The 16,995-nt window shown below is 35.2% G+C and overlaps 1 protein-coding gene across 3 annotated transcripts; it reads right to left on the bottom strand.

Moving 5' to 3' along the window:
* Nucleotides 1-2,272: 2,272 nt before the first annotated feature.
* On the bottom strand, nucleotides 2,273-14,724 carry LOC105230451 (transmembrane protein 135). Of its 3 annotated transcripts, none has more exons than XM_011211221.4 (6): nucleotides 14,420-14,724; nucleotides 6,228-6,418; nucleotides 5,363-6,151; nucleotides 5,042-5,182; nucleotides 4,666-4,832; nucleotides 2,273-3,144 (listed from the first exon to the last, which is right to left on the bottom strand). In XM_011211221.4, exons 2-6 carry the CDS (start codon nucleotides 6,378-6,380, stop codon nucleotides 3,009-3,011), a joined length of 1,386 nt encoding a protein of 461 aa, XP_011209523.1. In that variant the 5' UTR covers nucleotides 6,381-6,418; nucleotides 14,420-14,724; the 3' UTR covers nucleotides 2,273-3,008. The 3 variants fall into 3 exon arrangements, with proteins under 3 accessions (XP_011209523.1, XP_049303920.1, XP_011209526.1); XM_049447963.1 differs by lacking the exon at nucleotides 14,420-14,724 and adding an exon at nucleotides 13,867-14,243; XM_011211224.4 differs by lacking the exon at nucleotides 14,420-14,724 and adding an exon at nucleotides 6,916-7,061.
* Nucleotides 14,725-16,995: the final 2,271 nt, after the last annotated feature.

Here is a 16,995-nt window from a genome sequence, read left to right on the forward strand (position 1 = left end):
CTAGCGCTTATAGAGTTAAACTACCTATCTACATATGTAGAATTTCAATAATACATGCATAAATAACAAATACATTTTTTTTTCTTCCATTCACTTTATTATTATTTATAATTTGTATATCTACTTTTTATTGTTAGATTTTCTCTCCGATAAATATCGAATTTAATTCTTTTTTGATTTCAATAATTATACACTATAGCTTAATACATATACTATATGTTATACATGTATAAGTACATATGTTATGTATATAAACATATGTTTGCACCCCTCGTGTTTTTGTAAATATTTATTTAGCTTATCTACATATAATGTAATGTGTATATTTATATATTTTTATTAAATATCTAAATTTACCATTTTTTTGTTTTAATAATCACGTAAAAGCTATTTTACAAAAACAATGTTCTTAATAAATTTGAAAGCAGTTAGATTACCAATGACATTGAGAAAAATTCGCTGTACAAAATGAACGCTAGAATAAAATAACGCTAGAAATAAAATAATGTCAGCAAAGTCTAAAAACGTTGGGAAATAGTTCGAGGTTTTGTACTTGTAAAGAAAATTTATATAATGAACTATTTTATAAACAAATTGTGAGAAAATTTTTGATTTTTTAAATCGCATTGAGTCATGCAGAATATAAAAAAATAATAAAAAATTATTATAAATAATTTTAATATGAAGATTAATCAAATATAAAAATTATAATTTAAATAAAAAGTAAAAAAAAAAATAAAATTTATTAATTAATTGAAAAAAAAAATAATTAATTTAAAAAGTAAAAAAAAATTAAAATTTATTAATTAATTGAAAAAAAATTAATTAATTAAAAAAGTAACAATAACAGTTAAAAAACATAACATTTTTTGTTAATTTATTTTCGTTAAATTGACTTGTATTTAAAAAACAAAGATTTTTTGTTTCATTATTTTTGTTAAATTGACTTGTATTTTTGTTAAATTGACTTGTATTTAACAAAAATAAATAAATAAAAAATGTTTTGGTTTTTTAAATCGCATTGAGTTTACTGCTTATAAATTTTTTTTTTAAATACATATTAGTAAAAAATTAATAAATAAAAAAAATTATGTATTTAATAATGGAAAAGGAAAAAAAATTAATAAATCAAAAAGTTAATAAATTAACAAAAAAAATACAAAATCTAAAAATGTATTTAATAAATTAAAAACACAATATTGACATAAATAAGAAATATTGGCAAAAATAAATAAAGAACAATCTTTGATTCTTTTAAATCGCATAGCGTCCCACAGAATATAAAAAAAAATTGAATACAAACTGATTAAAAATAATTATAATAAAAAATTAATTATTAGAAGATAAGAATTAAAATAATAAAATAAATAAAAATATTAATAAATTTAAAAAGTAATAATGTAATTAAAAAATATAATAAAAATTAGTAAATTAAAAATATAATAAATTAATAAAAGAATTTAAACTTAAATAATTATTAATTTGTTTAAAAAATTAACTAATATGAAAAAAATGAAAATAAATAATAGAAAAGAGAAAAAGATAGATAAATAAATAATAAAATATAATAAAAAATAAAAAAAAAAAAAATAAATTAAATTAAAAAAAAATTAAAAAAAAGATAAATTAAAAAAAATAAATTAAAAAAAAATGTAAAAATAAATAAAAATGTTTGCTTTGAGCGCTACTGGTTATAAAAAAAAATAAAAAAAAATAATAATAAATGTTTTCAATAAAGTCAAAACTTTGTATTACTTAAAATCATCACAAACATTTATGTACATATATCAATTGGCTTATGCAATCTTTTGTTATTTAAATCAAGACATTATTCGTTGTTAGATATCAAAAAAAAAAAAAAAATATTTAGCAATCAAATGTACTAGATATTTAGGTAATTAATTTTTATTTTAATGGAAATAATTTATTTTTATTAAAATTTTATTTTTTACTAAAACAATTTTTTTCTTTTGTAATTGAAATATTTTTTTTTGTTCGTTTTTAACGAAATTTGCCCCCAACAATAAACATTTAAAGCTAAACTGAAAGCAACTTGCGGGTAAATAAAGTATTTTTAACAGAATTTACTGTTATATCAGTGTATATGTATACCATATGAAATACATATGTAAATAAATTGCACTGAAAATATTTTTTGTATGTTTTTATGTTTTTAGCTCAATACTTTTAGTAACCACACCACTGTGCAGCAGGGTCAAGCTACTGGGTATAAAAAAATAAATATTCTAATATTTTGTTTGAATCAATTCAAAAAAAAAAAAATATAAACATAAAAATCTATTTTTTCACATTTTAATTTGAATTAATTAAAAAAAAAATATTTATTATATAAACATAAAAAATGTATTTCTTCAAAACACCGGCTTAATATTACGCGCATATTTTTTTTTGTTATTTATGCCAAATTTTAGCCAAGCTCTTGAATATGCAAGAAAAACTTAAATAAAAAATAAACAAATTATACACAGCTTAAATCAGTTACTTTATAAATGTTTGCATAGACACACGAACAATTGAAAAATTATATTAAAGATAACAACAAAAAATAATCACACACCAAATCAAAACATTCTTAAGTCTACACATATGCATCTATTATACAAAAATTATTTTAAATCTTATACATATATATATATTTTTTTAATTTTTAATAAATTTTAGGATTCTATATTTTATTTGCTCACCTGCGCTTGGCTTAACTAGCTAATAGCTTTACACTTTTTACAATTTCGTTCATTTTCATAATTTCATTTAAACTTTCGTTGGCTGTAACTGTACTTTAATTGTACTTTTTTCATTTTTCCTTTCATATATTTCGCATTTATGTTCAAAGCATTATTTTAACTTGTCGTAGACTTTGTGAACTGCTTCTGCGCTCTGCTTCGCCACTATAAGTCTGCTATTCTCTTAACATATACATATATTTAAAATTAACATTTCGCTATTTATTTATATATATATGTACTTATAAATGATTATTATTATTATTATTTCCATGTGGCAAGTGAGAACTTGGGCAACGGTGATTTATTAACAAGATTTAGCTGTCGAGAAACCTCCTGCATCTGTTCGCTGGCATTTTGACCATAGATATTGAAGGGTTCCAAATTGAAGCGGTTAATTCTGAAAGATGATGAATTATAAATAGAAGATAAAATTAAGAAATAATGACCACAAATAAAACAGTAAAGAATTTGATTTTGATAGGTTAGTTTGTATGGTAGTACGAGTAGATATCGCGGGCTCCGTAAAATATACGGTATATAAGAACTACCAAAAAAATTTATATTATTATAATATCTTGTTATTAACTGCTAATTGACGGTAAGCGACAGCGTACAAGAATTTCAGGAAAAGCTCGATAATATTGAGGGCACAGTCTGGTCTATAGAAGTTCAACTAATTATCGTCGGAGTTCTAAATTCGAAAGCCGTAGAGTCGGCTATGCCAAGCACGGACTCGAGAGGAAAGCGTATTTTAAAAATTGCTGTTCGGTTTGATCTATTAGCGCTCAATATGGAAAATGCAACCACGTTTAGAAGACAGTGCGGAGTTATAGAAAGATTACACAGGGGAAAACGATAACCAGAACAGGAAAAATACTGGAACACGAAAATTACACATTTCGATACTAAATACTTTGAAGTTAATCTCGCAATAGACAACCGGAACCCATCTAGCAGCTCCCCTAAAATTACGAAGAAAATTGTGGAGCACACAATGCTTCATATAACAAGAGTCTGTCAAAAATCAATGCCCAAGGCTTCCCAGAGCAAACATAAGGCAGTAGTTTACTTTTGGACTGAAAATATCGTCCAACTGAGACACACATGCCTCCGCTTTCGCAGACCCTACTCGAGATCCAAACGCAAAGTAGGCGTATGCCTAAAGGATGCCACACCAAGTAGAAAAAAAGGGTGGAAGCACGCCATAGATGATAGCAAAAAGAAAAAATGGAACCACACGAAGATATTAAGAAAAGGGACTTGGATCTAAAATAGTAATGAAGATATTCGGTGCTCGGTCAAATCGGATCAGATCAAATCGAAAACTCACTCTTCCCCACGCACGAAAAAAGTGGTAGTTAGTTATCTAGACCTGACTATAAGATTTCCACAAATCGTCCAGTTTACCCTAGAAGAGCTGACAAGCTCAAGGCCAACAAATGACCCGGCCCGGAATGGATCTCAGCAGAAATCCTGAAAATAATCGCTGCAGAGCGACCAGTAGTAATATTGAATATGTTCAACGAAAACGCAAATGCTTCCAAGCCGGAATATTCCCTGAACCCTGGAAGAAGCAATGCCTGATGCTAATCAGCAAGCGAAAAGAATATGCCAACTCAACATCAGTATATCGTCCACTATGCACGGCTTTAGATCCGGTAAAACAACTCTAGGAGCTATAAAATGCATTGGAAGTGCAGAAGCCGCACAGCGTAGATGACATAAATACAAAATAATAGTGCAAAAAAAGTCGATAATCATCGAAATTGAACCCATTTTCAATCGGTCGAAGAGATAACAAGTACATATCTTTTACAAGTACATATATTTTACCGGAAAGTCGCTTTGTTTTCGAAAAAATCCAGTTTTGAACTTTTTTTTTTTAATAAAACTTTAGTAAGTCTTCTTTTGAACTTACCTTTCTCCGGATATTGCATATAGAAATTTATAGTAGCTCGGCCGTATGGTCTTCGGCTCGAGAATGCCTGCATGAAAGAGTACAGCCGTACAGAAGGAATACAAGAAGAGCGTAAAGCCGGATATGTGCGGTAGCACGCCTTCTTTAATGCCCAAGTTGTAGCTTATCTATTGAAGAGGAAAAATATGGGAATATTTAAAGTTCATTTGAAGAATTCATGTTATGTGGGTATATGAATAATAATTAATAATATTTAGAGAATATATTTCGGTTAATATGTATATACAAATAATATAAATGTAAATTGATGCCTAATCAATCGTTAATTTTTATTAATCTATAAATAAAGGCTTATTTCTAAGTCAGCTATACTTACTTGCAACGCTTTCCACATCACATATAATGCCACTGTTACATCGGGATATTTAGTGAAGGACACGCTGGCTAACAGACCCGCTGGTATGGCGTAGAGTGGATCATCGCGACCAAAGCTATGCCGCATACCACACGAAACACCCTGTACATGAAATAATTTAAAATATAAAGTATAACAAATAACAAGTAAAGAAGGTAAGGAAGTAAATTCGAGATAAGTTCGGGTGTAACCGAATATTTTATACTCTCGGGAAAATCCTTTTCGAATTTCAATAATATATCCGACATTTGCGGTAAAAAAGTCCGCAATAATAGTACTCACCTTATATATGAATGAGAAGCAACCCAGAAATATGCCCAAATTCAGCGTCTGCTTATTAAATATAGACTTCCGCACATCGAATTTCATTTGTACAATTTTCTTTAAATTCATAACTAAACGCAGTGCCACTTGCAGACCCACACCGCCGACGAAAGGCTTGATACCACCCACCAAGGCATAACGCCAACAATGATCACGATGTGGACACGTGTGATGTCGACTCTTCGCCGCATCCAAGAAGCGCGTATAAAGCTGGACCAATACATTTATGCTACGGAAATCGAGTGGCGCACGCGATCGTGGCGGCGTAGGCGCTACTGGCTCTTTCGGCACGATAGGTCCTTCTTCCGTTTTACCGACAAAGAAACGTAATATATTGAATAATGAATCCTTACACGTCGTCTTATGTAGACCTAAACGATAGAGATACAATAGTGCTGATATGCTAATGCCGAAGATTAAAGCTTGCCCTTGTGCTATTGAACGCACATAACCGCGGGCCTCGGCCAAATGCCAGAGTGTCTCCGTAGCCAAATTCGCTACGTATAGTGTTAGCAGGGGACGACGTGCGGGTCGTTCGACCAGTATCGATGCAAAACTGGAGATAAAACAGGGTACGAAAGCAACAGTGGCGCAATAATAGCGGCCGATTAGTCTACGCAACAGGCAGTTAAACATAATGAATGAATAGCTGTTGGAGACGAGGAAGGCGGACGATTGCAATATGCCTTGTAGGGTGCGTTTGAGGTCGGCAATATGTGGTATGCGATGGCGCATTATAAGCGATAACTGGAAAAAAAAGTGATGAAACAAAAAATAAGAATTTTGAAACGAAATTAAGTACGAATATGTTTAGGGTGCTTACCGCATAGACCATTGTGTAGATACGCAAGCTGTATGGGATTGCGCCCAGTAAAATGCCCACAGAGGCATTTACACAGCTGTCCGTCCATGGATGATTGAAATCTTTGCAGGTGCAGTCGACAGGCGTCAGAAAACGACTAAGGGCATTCGTCATGGCTGCTAGTGTGCCTTCGTGGAGTCAAGAACTCACAGCTGAAATGGAGAGGTGAATTGTTTATTTGGCAAAAAGTACGAAATTAAGCATTTGAAGGTTAGTTTTCATATATAGAAACGAGTATAGAAGTCAGAGGACAGATCGGCGTTAGAAGTTATCAGTTTACTAGCATTTTGTCTGCAGAAATTGTTTTATCAAAAGTTTAAAACTATTGAGGTTAGCTTTTTTTGACATTGAGGTCAAAGAGCAGATCGGTGAAGAATTTATCGGTTTATATTGGAAAAATGGTAAAGCTGAGTCGTTTATAAATTTACTGCTTTCAAAATTTTAGTTTTTGATTAAAAGATTTCTCAAAAAAGAATTTCGAAAAAATTCACAAAAAGGCAATATAATAAATATTTTATTTATTGCTAACACCGAACGTTATTGTCCACTTATTTGCAGCTAAATACAGCCGAATTCACTTTTTTTAGTTTATGAAACAACAATAATAACTAATAACAACTAATTGTTGTTGTAAATTGAACTTTGCTACCGTTTATCACTATTAACAGAGGCGTGTTGCGAGCAGCGCGTTTTGTTGTACTTTGCTATGCCACAAGCTAACAGCCACTAAGCAGTAGCTAGCGCTAAGCCTTATGATAACACTAAATCGATTGTAAGAAATTTGCTTTATTGATAAATAGCACTATTAAAACTGCAATCTTTGAATGATCAGCAGCGTAAAGTTGAATCAAATTGAAAAAAAAAAAAACATATTTGATATAATACCCTCCACAGGCATATTTCTTATAGTATGTACATAAGTATAAGTAATATATTGAAATACTGTCCCACAATTCCCTTATACCGAGTTGCTGATGAGTGCTCTCAGAGAGCGAGAGTGCAAGTCGAGTAGAAAATCGTTTGACTGAATGTTGTGATTGCAGCTTCTCGACGTTGAACCTTCCTCGTGTTTGTTGGCATGCGTTTTGTGGAAAAAAACTGGAATCTGGTAGCGGGCTCCAAGCGCACATAGAATTAATTTTTGGTCATATCGTTCTTCTTCTTCGTGTTGAAGAATTTCGAATTCCACATTCCACTCCTTCATATGGCCACTGCAGTAAATGCCACAAGGACCTATTCGCTTCAGTTCTTGCCCCTCCATTGCTTTTGTTGGACGGCGGTGATGTTAGCCTTTATCCTAACGAGGATATCAATCAGCTGGGTAACGGCGCCTTCCCAAATAAGGGACTGGACATGCTCTCAAATTATAATCCTTAACACCCCTGCAAACGGGTCGTCATCAAAAGGGGGGTTTCTTATCCGAAGCTGTTTTTTTATTTTCAGTGGTTGTGTTTTTTACGTAGCGGGTCCCAAACCCCGCAAATATATCTTCTTGTAGGGTCTCGAATTCCCTCGTTCAGGGCATAAGAAACCAAAATAAAAACATATATAGAATTTTATTGTCCCACTCCCCACACCCCTTTATTGCATTTAACAAATAAATTATAATTGTTTGCTGGAAAAAACAACAATAACAAATTGATACGCTTTGGTGGAATGCATGCAATAAAAATCTATTGATATGGGGTCGTATAATTTAACCATGAAACGGTTATTTGAAAAATATTTGTTCATCTCATTATTTCCGATTCATGGCCAATAGACTTTTCTCCTCAGGCATCAATCAGTGCGAGTGCATCGCATCGTTTTTTTGCTCTCTTTCTGTGGATCATGTCCTCAGCATGTCAACCCATTATTTTGAAAACTGGGACAGACTCGCTGTCATATTTGTTCAAGAGCTGTCCCTTCTGAAGTATTGATATATTTCAAAAATGCTATATTTGTTAAGACGGCTAATGTCAGCTGAAGCAATGTCTTCTAATTTGACGAAGCTAAGACTACCGAGTCGTTTCAGTCTCAGTCGTGCAAAGACTCGACAATGTAGCAGAAAAAGCTTTCACCTTACCCATCTGCATACAATTTTGACAACTAGCATCCGCCAAGATTCTTACCCTCATCGCATGGATGCCTATTGGACAGTGTTCAGTGTTCAGTGTTCAGAGAGAACTTCTATGATTGCGGCATGATAAACGTAGTTCAAGGCAATTAGTTCAGGAGATATCTTGCGTTTTGCTCTAAGGCAAAGGGTCTTACAGTCGCACAGAAGCGATAGCGATATCGCTATGAACAGACACCCAAACCGTTCTGAATATGAAGTACCTTGGTGCTATTTCTAGGGAAGACAGACAATTCTTTACCAGCTTTGAGCGCATGAAGAGGCTGCACTTTGTAGCAGTATGTCTACCGCCAGTTTAATACCAGCCACTTCTGCCTGAAAAACGGTATAGTGGTTCGTTTAAGGTTAAGATTGATGAAGAACTTTTTACAGAAAATTCTTCCTTCAAACTTTTCTCCTAGCCCATTCGTGAAAAAGCTCACTGCGCCACTTAACCAGCTACGTCTCCCCATCCACATATCCCTCGTCGGTATGTGAGCAGGGAAGAAGCCGCCACGAGTAGCCTCAGAGACGCAGTGATCCAAGTTTTCAAGGATGCAGTCCTTGTTCGGACCCCTTATATACCCAGATTTCCTGAGTCTTAGAGCACACTTCGCAGCCATATATCTGCCTAAAATGTCTACAGGTGCTATGTTTAAAAAGTCATTGAGTGCTATTGTTGGTGTAATTCGTTCTTTGAACACGCACAACCTATAGTTGCTCTACAGCCATATAAGGCAACCGATACCTTCTTAACTTTTTCTTCGATATTTGGATGGGTTTCTATCAGCTTTCCACCAGGTTGAAGACGAGAACCATCGAAAGAGGGGAACAGCAGGTTTGGGATCTAATATCTCTTAGGAAATAAATTCCTCCAGTTCATTACGTACGTCGTTAACTACCAAATCTAGTGGAATGGGGAAAGTAACCATTCCTGCGGGGTCCCCCTATTTACTTTACGGGACGTATTAGTACGACGCCACTGAACTACGATCGTTCTGTCGCAAAGAATATGATATGCTTGAAGTTCGATTGCATCACAAATTTTTGCAGGCCTTTAATCACCGCCTCCGAACGCATGTTGTTGAAGGCCCCCGTCGATGTCGAGAAAGTTGTCTACAGCGAATTCCTTGTGCATAAGGGCTCCTTCTAGCCATGACCACACATCGTGCAAAGCAGTGTCGACCGACCTGTCTCTGATGTAGGTTTGTTCGGGCCTTAATATTTTATCCAGCGGTATTCTGTTCACAAACCGATGGAATTTTTTTTTTCAAATACCATAATTTTAAAATAAAATATTCTAGTCCTAAGCATATAATTACGAATTAAAAAATACGCAACCCGGATGATGACCTTGAAATCCAAGAAACAATGACTTACTTAATTCGTCTGCCGTCTGAAATCACTAAGTGGTTACAAAAATCGTTAAGTGACCAGTGGCAATCGAGTTAAACTGAGCATTGAAAACCCTACATGCGTCTACAGCAACAACACACTTCCTTCGTTGAACGCATGCGGCGAGAGGAAGCAATTAAATAGCTTGTCGACAGCAATAATTGTTGTTTGTTTTGTAATAAAGCACCTTTGCTGCTTGTTATTTTCATTGACATTGTTTTTTTTCGCGTTTATTGCAATAAATTTGAGCCGACAGCCAAACAAAAACTGTCATAATTTATATCTAAACAAAACTGAATAAGCACTTAATTTGTTTAGAGTAAAAACGAGTGGTCGCAGAGACCCACACGGTTGTATGTGTGCAAGTTCGAAAGATCAGGGGCGTTAATGATCTGAGATATATGTACGTGTGTAAATGACTCATGTCCATTTTAAGCGACTTTCATGCATACATACTCATATTTAGTATGTACTTTAATATATCAAGTTAATTAGTTAAAACCGGATGGTTCGATGCATGTTGAAAGCTGGGAGAGGCAGCGAAAAGCTTAAGATTTTCTGCTGACCTCTGAATGGCGTTGTTGTTGGTGGATCAGCACAGTTATCTGAATATTCGATGCTGAGTTTCATAAAGCAGCTGTTCGCAGTTCTTTCAGGCCCAGCCAAGCAACTTTACAGTTTTCCTTTGATACAACTCTATTTTAAAAGCGTACTGATATCACAAAAGGAAGGCTTGATGACACTGCCGGGAGGATTGTGGTGAAGCATAAAGAATCTATAGCAATGATATACATACATATGTACATATATTTATGTGTATGTTGTTCTATCAAAAAATTTAAGTACAGTGAAGTGCATTAAAATAGTGTCACGTTAGTATGTTATTGATGCACTTCTCTTGGCAATTATACTGCTTTTTTGGCGATGTTCGGTACTATGATGCTCTTAGCGCAATTTCAGGAGAAGTAGAAGAGTCTTCTATTAGATAAACATCAACGAAGAAACTGCTTTGAGAGGAGTTGGTTGTGATCTTTAACTCTGAGCATCATTGCACCGTAGAGCGGGTCGATTTTTATACTCTTGCAACCAGTTGCTACAGAGTATAATAGTTTTGTTCACCTAACGGTTGTATGTATAGCATTACCTAAAACAAATCGAGTTAGATATAGGGTTATATATATATAAATGATCAGGATGACCAGAAAAATTATCTTGATGAAACTTGGTATGCGGGTTCCTTAGTACAATCGGACTACTGCCACGCCCACAAATCGACACTAACCGAAAACCTATAAATTGTCATAACTAAGCACTAAATTAAGACATACATAGAATTCTAATTGGTTCAAGGGATCGTACTAGCAAGGGGCACCTGTGGGCAACAAATTTTGAAAAAGTTAACAAGTTTCATGTATATACATATCTCCTAAAGCACTTAAGCTTCTTCTTCTTCTTTACTGACAACAGCGCGCCAGTCGTTTTTCTTTTCGATTCTTGGCGCCAGTTGGATATTCCAAGCGAAGCCAGGCCCTTTTCTACCTTTCCAACGAAATGGAGGTCTTCTTTTTCCCCTGCTTCCCTCGGCAGATACTTCGTCGAGTACGTTCAGAGCTGAAGTGTTTTTGTCCATTCGAACGACATGGCCTAGGCAGCGTAGCCGAAGTCTTTTAATTTGCTGGATTATGTGAATGTCGTATAATCGTAATAATAAGGGACTTAGGTTAGGTTAGGTAAGTTGGCTGATCAAAGACCCCACGTAGACTAACAATTAGTCCTTTGTGATGCCATTGTAAAGGAACTCACGTGTTCGGACTTACAGATTGGCGAAACGCTTTGTAGCCAATACATAGTTACACAGACGCTTAACTTCAACACCCGCCAGTGCGGTGGGGTGTCCAAATAAACCCCCCCCCCTTCCCCCCCAAGTGTCTGAGTCTTGACCTCCCAAAAGCGGGACAGTCAAGCAGGAAGTGCTGGCTTGTTTCTACCGCATCTTCTTCCAAACATCTTCTGCAGTCGGTATCCGGTAAGACTCACATTCTTACCGCATGTAGGCCAATAGGACAGTGGTCTGTTAAAAGACCCACTAACAATGAGAGGTTAGCCTTACTGAGGGCTAAGAGATCATTAGATCTCCGACGATCTATCTTGGGCCAGAAGGCTTTTGCAACCGCACAGGTGCCGGTGCTGGCCCAGCGTTGGACGAGCATCCGCGTGGCCCAGCTATCTAGTAGTAGACCACAAGAAGAAACAGGAGCACCGATCCGTTCCCATTCTACCAATAATGATTCTAGGGTACCTTTCCTTGCTAACTCATCAGCTTTGCAATTGCCTGCAATTCCGCTATGGCCCAGCACCCACACAATAAGTAACGAAACTACCTATGACAAGAAAGCTGATGCATGCTCCTTAACAGTTCTTCACCGCCTTGTTTGAATAGCTCGGCCGACAATCCATGGTCCTCGCTGCTTTTTTGATCCTCAGACGTATAACTGCTATTCGAACTTCTTGCCCGGCCATGGACAATGGAACGTCTGTTCCATCGTCATCTATTTGGGAAGCGGGTTCGCCATCTCTTGATGCTTTGCTTTTCGACATTTACTTTTCCGTGTTGCAAACTCAATATACTTTGTTCATCGTATATATTATATATTTTAATAAAGCATTTATCGTTATTTTATTGCACACCACTATATGTTGCTTTGGTTTCTTTTTTTATGCTTGAAAAGCACATTGCCGACACCACTGTTTTGTACACCGCGCTATTGGTTTAACTGCGGTCAAGCAGTTGGTGATAAAAATTTTATAATTTCATTGTGTATTATTTTAATGTGTTCTTTGGTAATATGAGTATGTTTGAACGCAGATGTTAGAGCAGTTGTTTTAGCAACTTGTTTTCTTTTTTTGGTTTTATAACCCACACTGGAATTTTCATCAATACGAACGATTTTTTAAAAAACTGGCATAATTAATAAGACCTTTTTTTGAAGTTTTTAATTATTGCACGTATTTTTGTAGATATATAGGTATGTATACATATATTGTTTGTTTTAATCTACATATGCACATATCAATCTATTTCACATCACAATGCAATATATGTACTACATATGTACATAGTAGATTACAAAAATAAGCACAAGTCTGTACTATGTACTTATATATGGTCATTCACAAGAATATATAAAGATTCTCATACAACTGCTAAAATATGGCGTTTCGCGAATAATAATCATATACGAGCATGTGAATTGTAATTTATATATTATGTGTGACATATTACACCACACATAAGATTTCAGTAATTACTTTACTGTAAATCTAGGCCAAATCATATCAACAGCTTTGGGCGCATTTTCAATTCGAAAGCTTATCAAATTTCAAAATTATTTACATGCAGAATTTATTTTTATTCTCTTGCAACATGTTGCTACAGATTATAATAGTTTTTTTATATTTATAAAATTGCTTGAAAGTAAATTTTCAAGCATACTTGAGCCATGTCAAAAATTAATAAAGTCACACCTTCCATTTCTTTGACTAACTAATTTGATTTGTACGATTTCGTTAAACTCTTGCGCTACATTTTTTAATACTGCCAACAGCTGACGGTATTTTCACGGCTTTGTTCCTTGCAAGTGGCAAGAGTATAAAATGTTCGGTTAGAGCCCTTGTTTTTTTGTTTTACATGCAAGGAGTATCTTATTTTTTTTTTCAACGTTACTATTTTCAGCACAATAGTATACTAATCCGCACGCTGCCAATATTTTTAAACAAAACTTCCCTGGTATAAGTTATAGTTTGTCAGATTAAAAGATTGCTCATGGTAGGCAATAAGAGTTGAGCCATGACTTTTTCTTTAAATTTAGTAAGGAAATAAGGAAGTTATCCTCACATGCTAGCGAACAAAGTTACATGTGCCGTAGCCTTGCCTGTCGTTAGACTGTCATGAATTTCCATGACATCATTTCATTGATAAATTATAAATAATTATAATTAAACCACTTAAATTACACACGGTGATTTTATTTTTTTTCTTAAGGTAGTAAAAATTATATAGTTATGATTAATTTTTTATCTCGAATGTTTATCGCTATAGTATCTACATACATATGTATACACAGGTGTTTAGCTGTAGATAACTACTCGTTTTCCAAGCAAAAACATAAATGTTTCGCAAATCTATTTTTAATAACGTTGGAGTCGCTGAAATTATATATGTTTTTCTTCTTTTTTTAATTGTAATTAACGAGTTTTAGTTCTTTTAATTCACTTTAAATATCATAGACATACACTTCAATATTATTTGTTTTTATTATTAAATGACACATGTTAAAATAATAATCAATTCAAAATGCAAATTAGCCGGCAATAATATTGCACAACAATGTTAACTGTGAAGGACGTGTCGCTTTTCTATTTACTATAAATTGCAATAAATTTTTATTCATTGCCACTTAACGCAATGTTTATTTACAACGACTAAATGGGAAATGGGCATTAACTGACAAAAACGCTTGATACAACGCATATTAAGGTGCAAGCATATGCATACGTACATTATTTGTATAAATTTACATTAGCATTAACAGCTCATATAATTAGAATCAATTGACATTTATATTACGCACACAATTAACCATCTGTTCACTATTTAAGATACCTTTGTTTAGTTGTTGTTTATAAAATTGCAAGCGCAAAGTTTGGCAAACGCTTCAAAGGTCCAATTTTTTATAATCACAGCGCTGCCCAAGCACACCTAAGATTACACACACAGCCTTTCAGCAGCACAGCATTTGCGGTTAAATTATTGTCTTGCACATTTTTTCCGACCAACAGCGTATTGCTTCATTCAAATTATGCGCAACGCTTCACTTTTTATGTTAATTTACGTATAAATAATTTAACAAAGTAAGTGCACAATACAGCGTAGAAAATAACAAATCACTGCAGTTGGAAATGAAAACAATCAACTTTTGACAGCTGTTTTTGACATTTGCTTTTGGATTGCGGCGCTGCTTCTTCTGCAAGTTGAAGAGCACAAAAATAATTTGCTAAGCTATCGCACTGCAGATGGCGCTAATCGCGCATAAGTTCAAAATACATGTACGTGTGTGCTGTAAATAATAATAAAACAGTAAATATTCCCGCTCAGTCCGTTGATTTCCGATGATGATGTGGAGAGGGATGGATATCTAGGGAACAGGAGGATTTTAGATGATAGCGTCTGGTATAGGTTGCAAACCCGTTGGGACAATTGTCCTAGCACCTGAGTAAATTGCGACGGGACTTTGGGTTTTTTGAGATTAACCCAGATTTTAGATTTTGACGGAATCTGGGTTTTCTACTTATGAGGCACTTTTCTGATAGGTCGGGGGTTGAGGACTGGGTGCATATAGTTGCAGAATGCAGTCTAACCGGAGACTTAATTCTGGCCCCGCTCCCCGCGTAGCCTTGGAGTTCGCTCCAACCTGCTCTTGTGGACTGGACCCTCGGGGAGTATCGTCGTGGTTGTGGTTAAAACCCAAATGCGTAAAGAACTGACACTTTGTCTGTTGAATGCGGAGTTGCATTGCAACCGGGTCCCGTAACCAAAGACCCTCCAACTTTACGATACTATTTTTCTTCTAGGATTTGTCCGTTGGTTCGCATCAGGCCTCGGTTTCGGAGATCACTTTTTATTCGACGAAAATTTGTTTCCAGCGAATATTCTTTTGAGATCTCAGAACGGGAAATAATAGTTAGGAGGCCAGATCTGGAGAATACGATGAATGCAAAAGCAATTCGAAGGATTTTTGGAATTATTTTCACTGACTTGTGACACGGTCCATTGTCTTAACACTTTATTTTTCTTCTCTCTCGTTCTCTTTTGGACATCCACTGCGTTCACTGTCTTCGGAACTCTTTTCATCATGTACATAGAAACCTAACAGATCACAGATCAATTCTTAATGGTTGTTTTCTTGGAAGAGTGTCCGAACAACTTCTCGCTCCCAGTTGGCTTTGCAGCAGATTTTAAAGATTTGATAAGCTTTAATATGCGATTGATAAACTCTGCTATCGATTGCTTGCCACCTAACAGAACGACAACAAATAAAGGTGCGACAAATTGATATCAGAGCATATATGGAGGTGGACACTATTTTTGTAGCTGAACCCCTGTCTTCACGTGATCAATATTTATTACTTAAATAGGAATGTACATAACTATATACGTACAAACACGCTTCCGCCACGCACCTGAGAGCAATCTGAACTTCCGCAACTTTTGTTTGTCTTCCGTTTGTTGGCTTCTTTATTTGCTCGCTGACGCAGTAGCTTCACACAAAACGAAAGACAACCGGGAAGGTGAGGGCGGGGCCTTTGCATAAGTCTGCCATTCCACTTGGCCAAGTTGAATTGCTGAATTGTTGACTCTTGCTCGATGCGGAAGCGCAGTGTGGCAGCTTGGAGTAACGGTAAATAAACAATAAAATTAAAACCGAAAACCTAAAAAGCAGAGATTAAGTTGTAAATTGCGCCAGTTAGAGCGTAAGTTTCGTTGCTGCGCCAGCATTTCAAAAGCTTGCAGTCAAAGTCTTTGAGGTTAGAGGTGAAATTGCAAGCGTGGAGGAGAGTGCAAGGTGTTGGCGGGAAAATGCTGACTTAATGTACAAGTGGATTTAATTGAACAGAACTGCTGCAATTGTGTTACGAGTAGTGACGCACAAGCTGTTCAGTGATAGAGAGTGAAAATTAAAACAGAAAAGTAAAAAATAAATTAAATGAAACAAGTAAAAAAATAGACTGCAGCTACAGAAGGTTGAATACCCTACACAGTTGTGTTTTCTTATAGCAAGAAACGCATAAAAGTCTATATCTCGATTTGGATCGGTGAGCTTGTATGGTGACTATATGCTATAGTGGTTCGTTCCGATTAATTTCCGCAAGTTTTGCAGCGCTTCTTCTTTTTCTTTACTGGCTTAGAAACCGCTGTTTGGCGCCAATTCAAGGTACCAAGTGCAGCCAGGTCTTTTTCCGTCTGATCTCTCCAACGGAGTGGGGGTCTTCCTCTTCCTCTGCTTCCTCCAGCGGGTACGGCGTCGAAAAATTTCAGAGACGGAGTATTTTCATCCATACGGACGTTATGACCTAGTTAGTGTAGCCGCTGTCTCTTTATTCATTGTACTATATCAATGCAGTCATATATCTCATTCAGCTCATAGTTCCATCGACTGCGGACATAAATTTTCCACAGAA

The sequence above is a fragment of the Bactrocera dorsalis genome, chromosome 2 (genome assembly GCF_023373825.1).
Source record: "Bactrocera dorsalis isolate Fly_Bdor chromosome 2, ASM2337382v1, whole genome shotgun sequence".
Lineage (NCBI taxonomy): Eukaryota > Metazoa > Arthropoda > Insecta > Diptera > Tephritidae > Bactrocera > Bactrocera dorsalis.

Bases quoted from the DNA above. Each gene is read 5' to 3' on its own strand.
- LOC105230451 (XM_011211221.4), bottom strand. From the start codon at position 6,380: ATGACGAATGCCCTTAGTCGTTTTCTGACGCCTGTCGACTGCACCTGC. The intron at 6,152-6,227 runs GTAAGCACCCTA...TTTTTTTTCCAG, and splicing joins TCTACACAATGGTCTATGCG to TTATCGCTTATAATGCGCCA. The intron at 3,145-4,665 runs GTAAGTTCAAAA...ATCATCTTTCAG, and splicing joins TATGCAATATCCGGAGAAAG to AATTAACCGCTTCAATTTGG.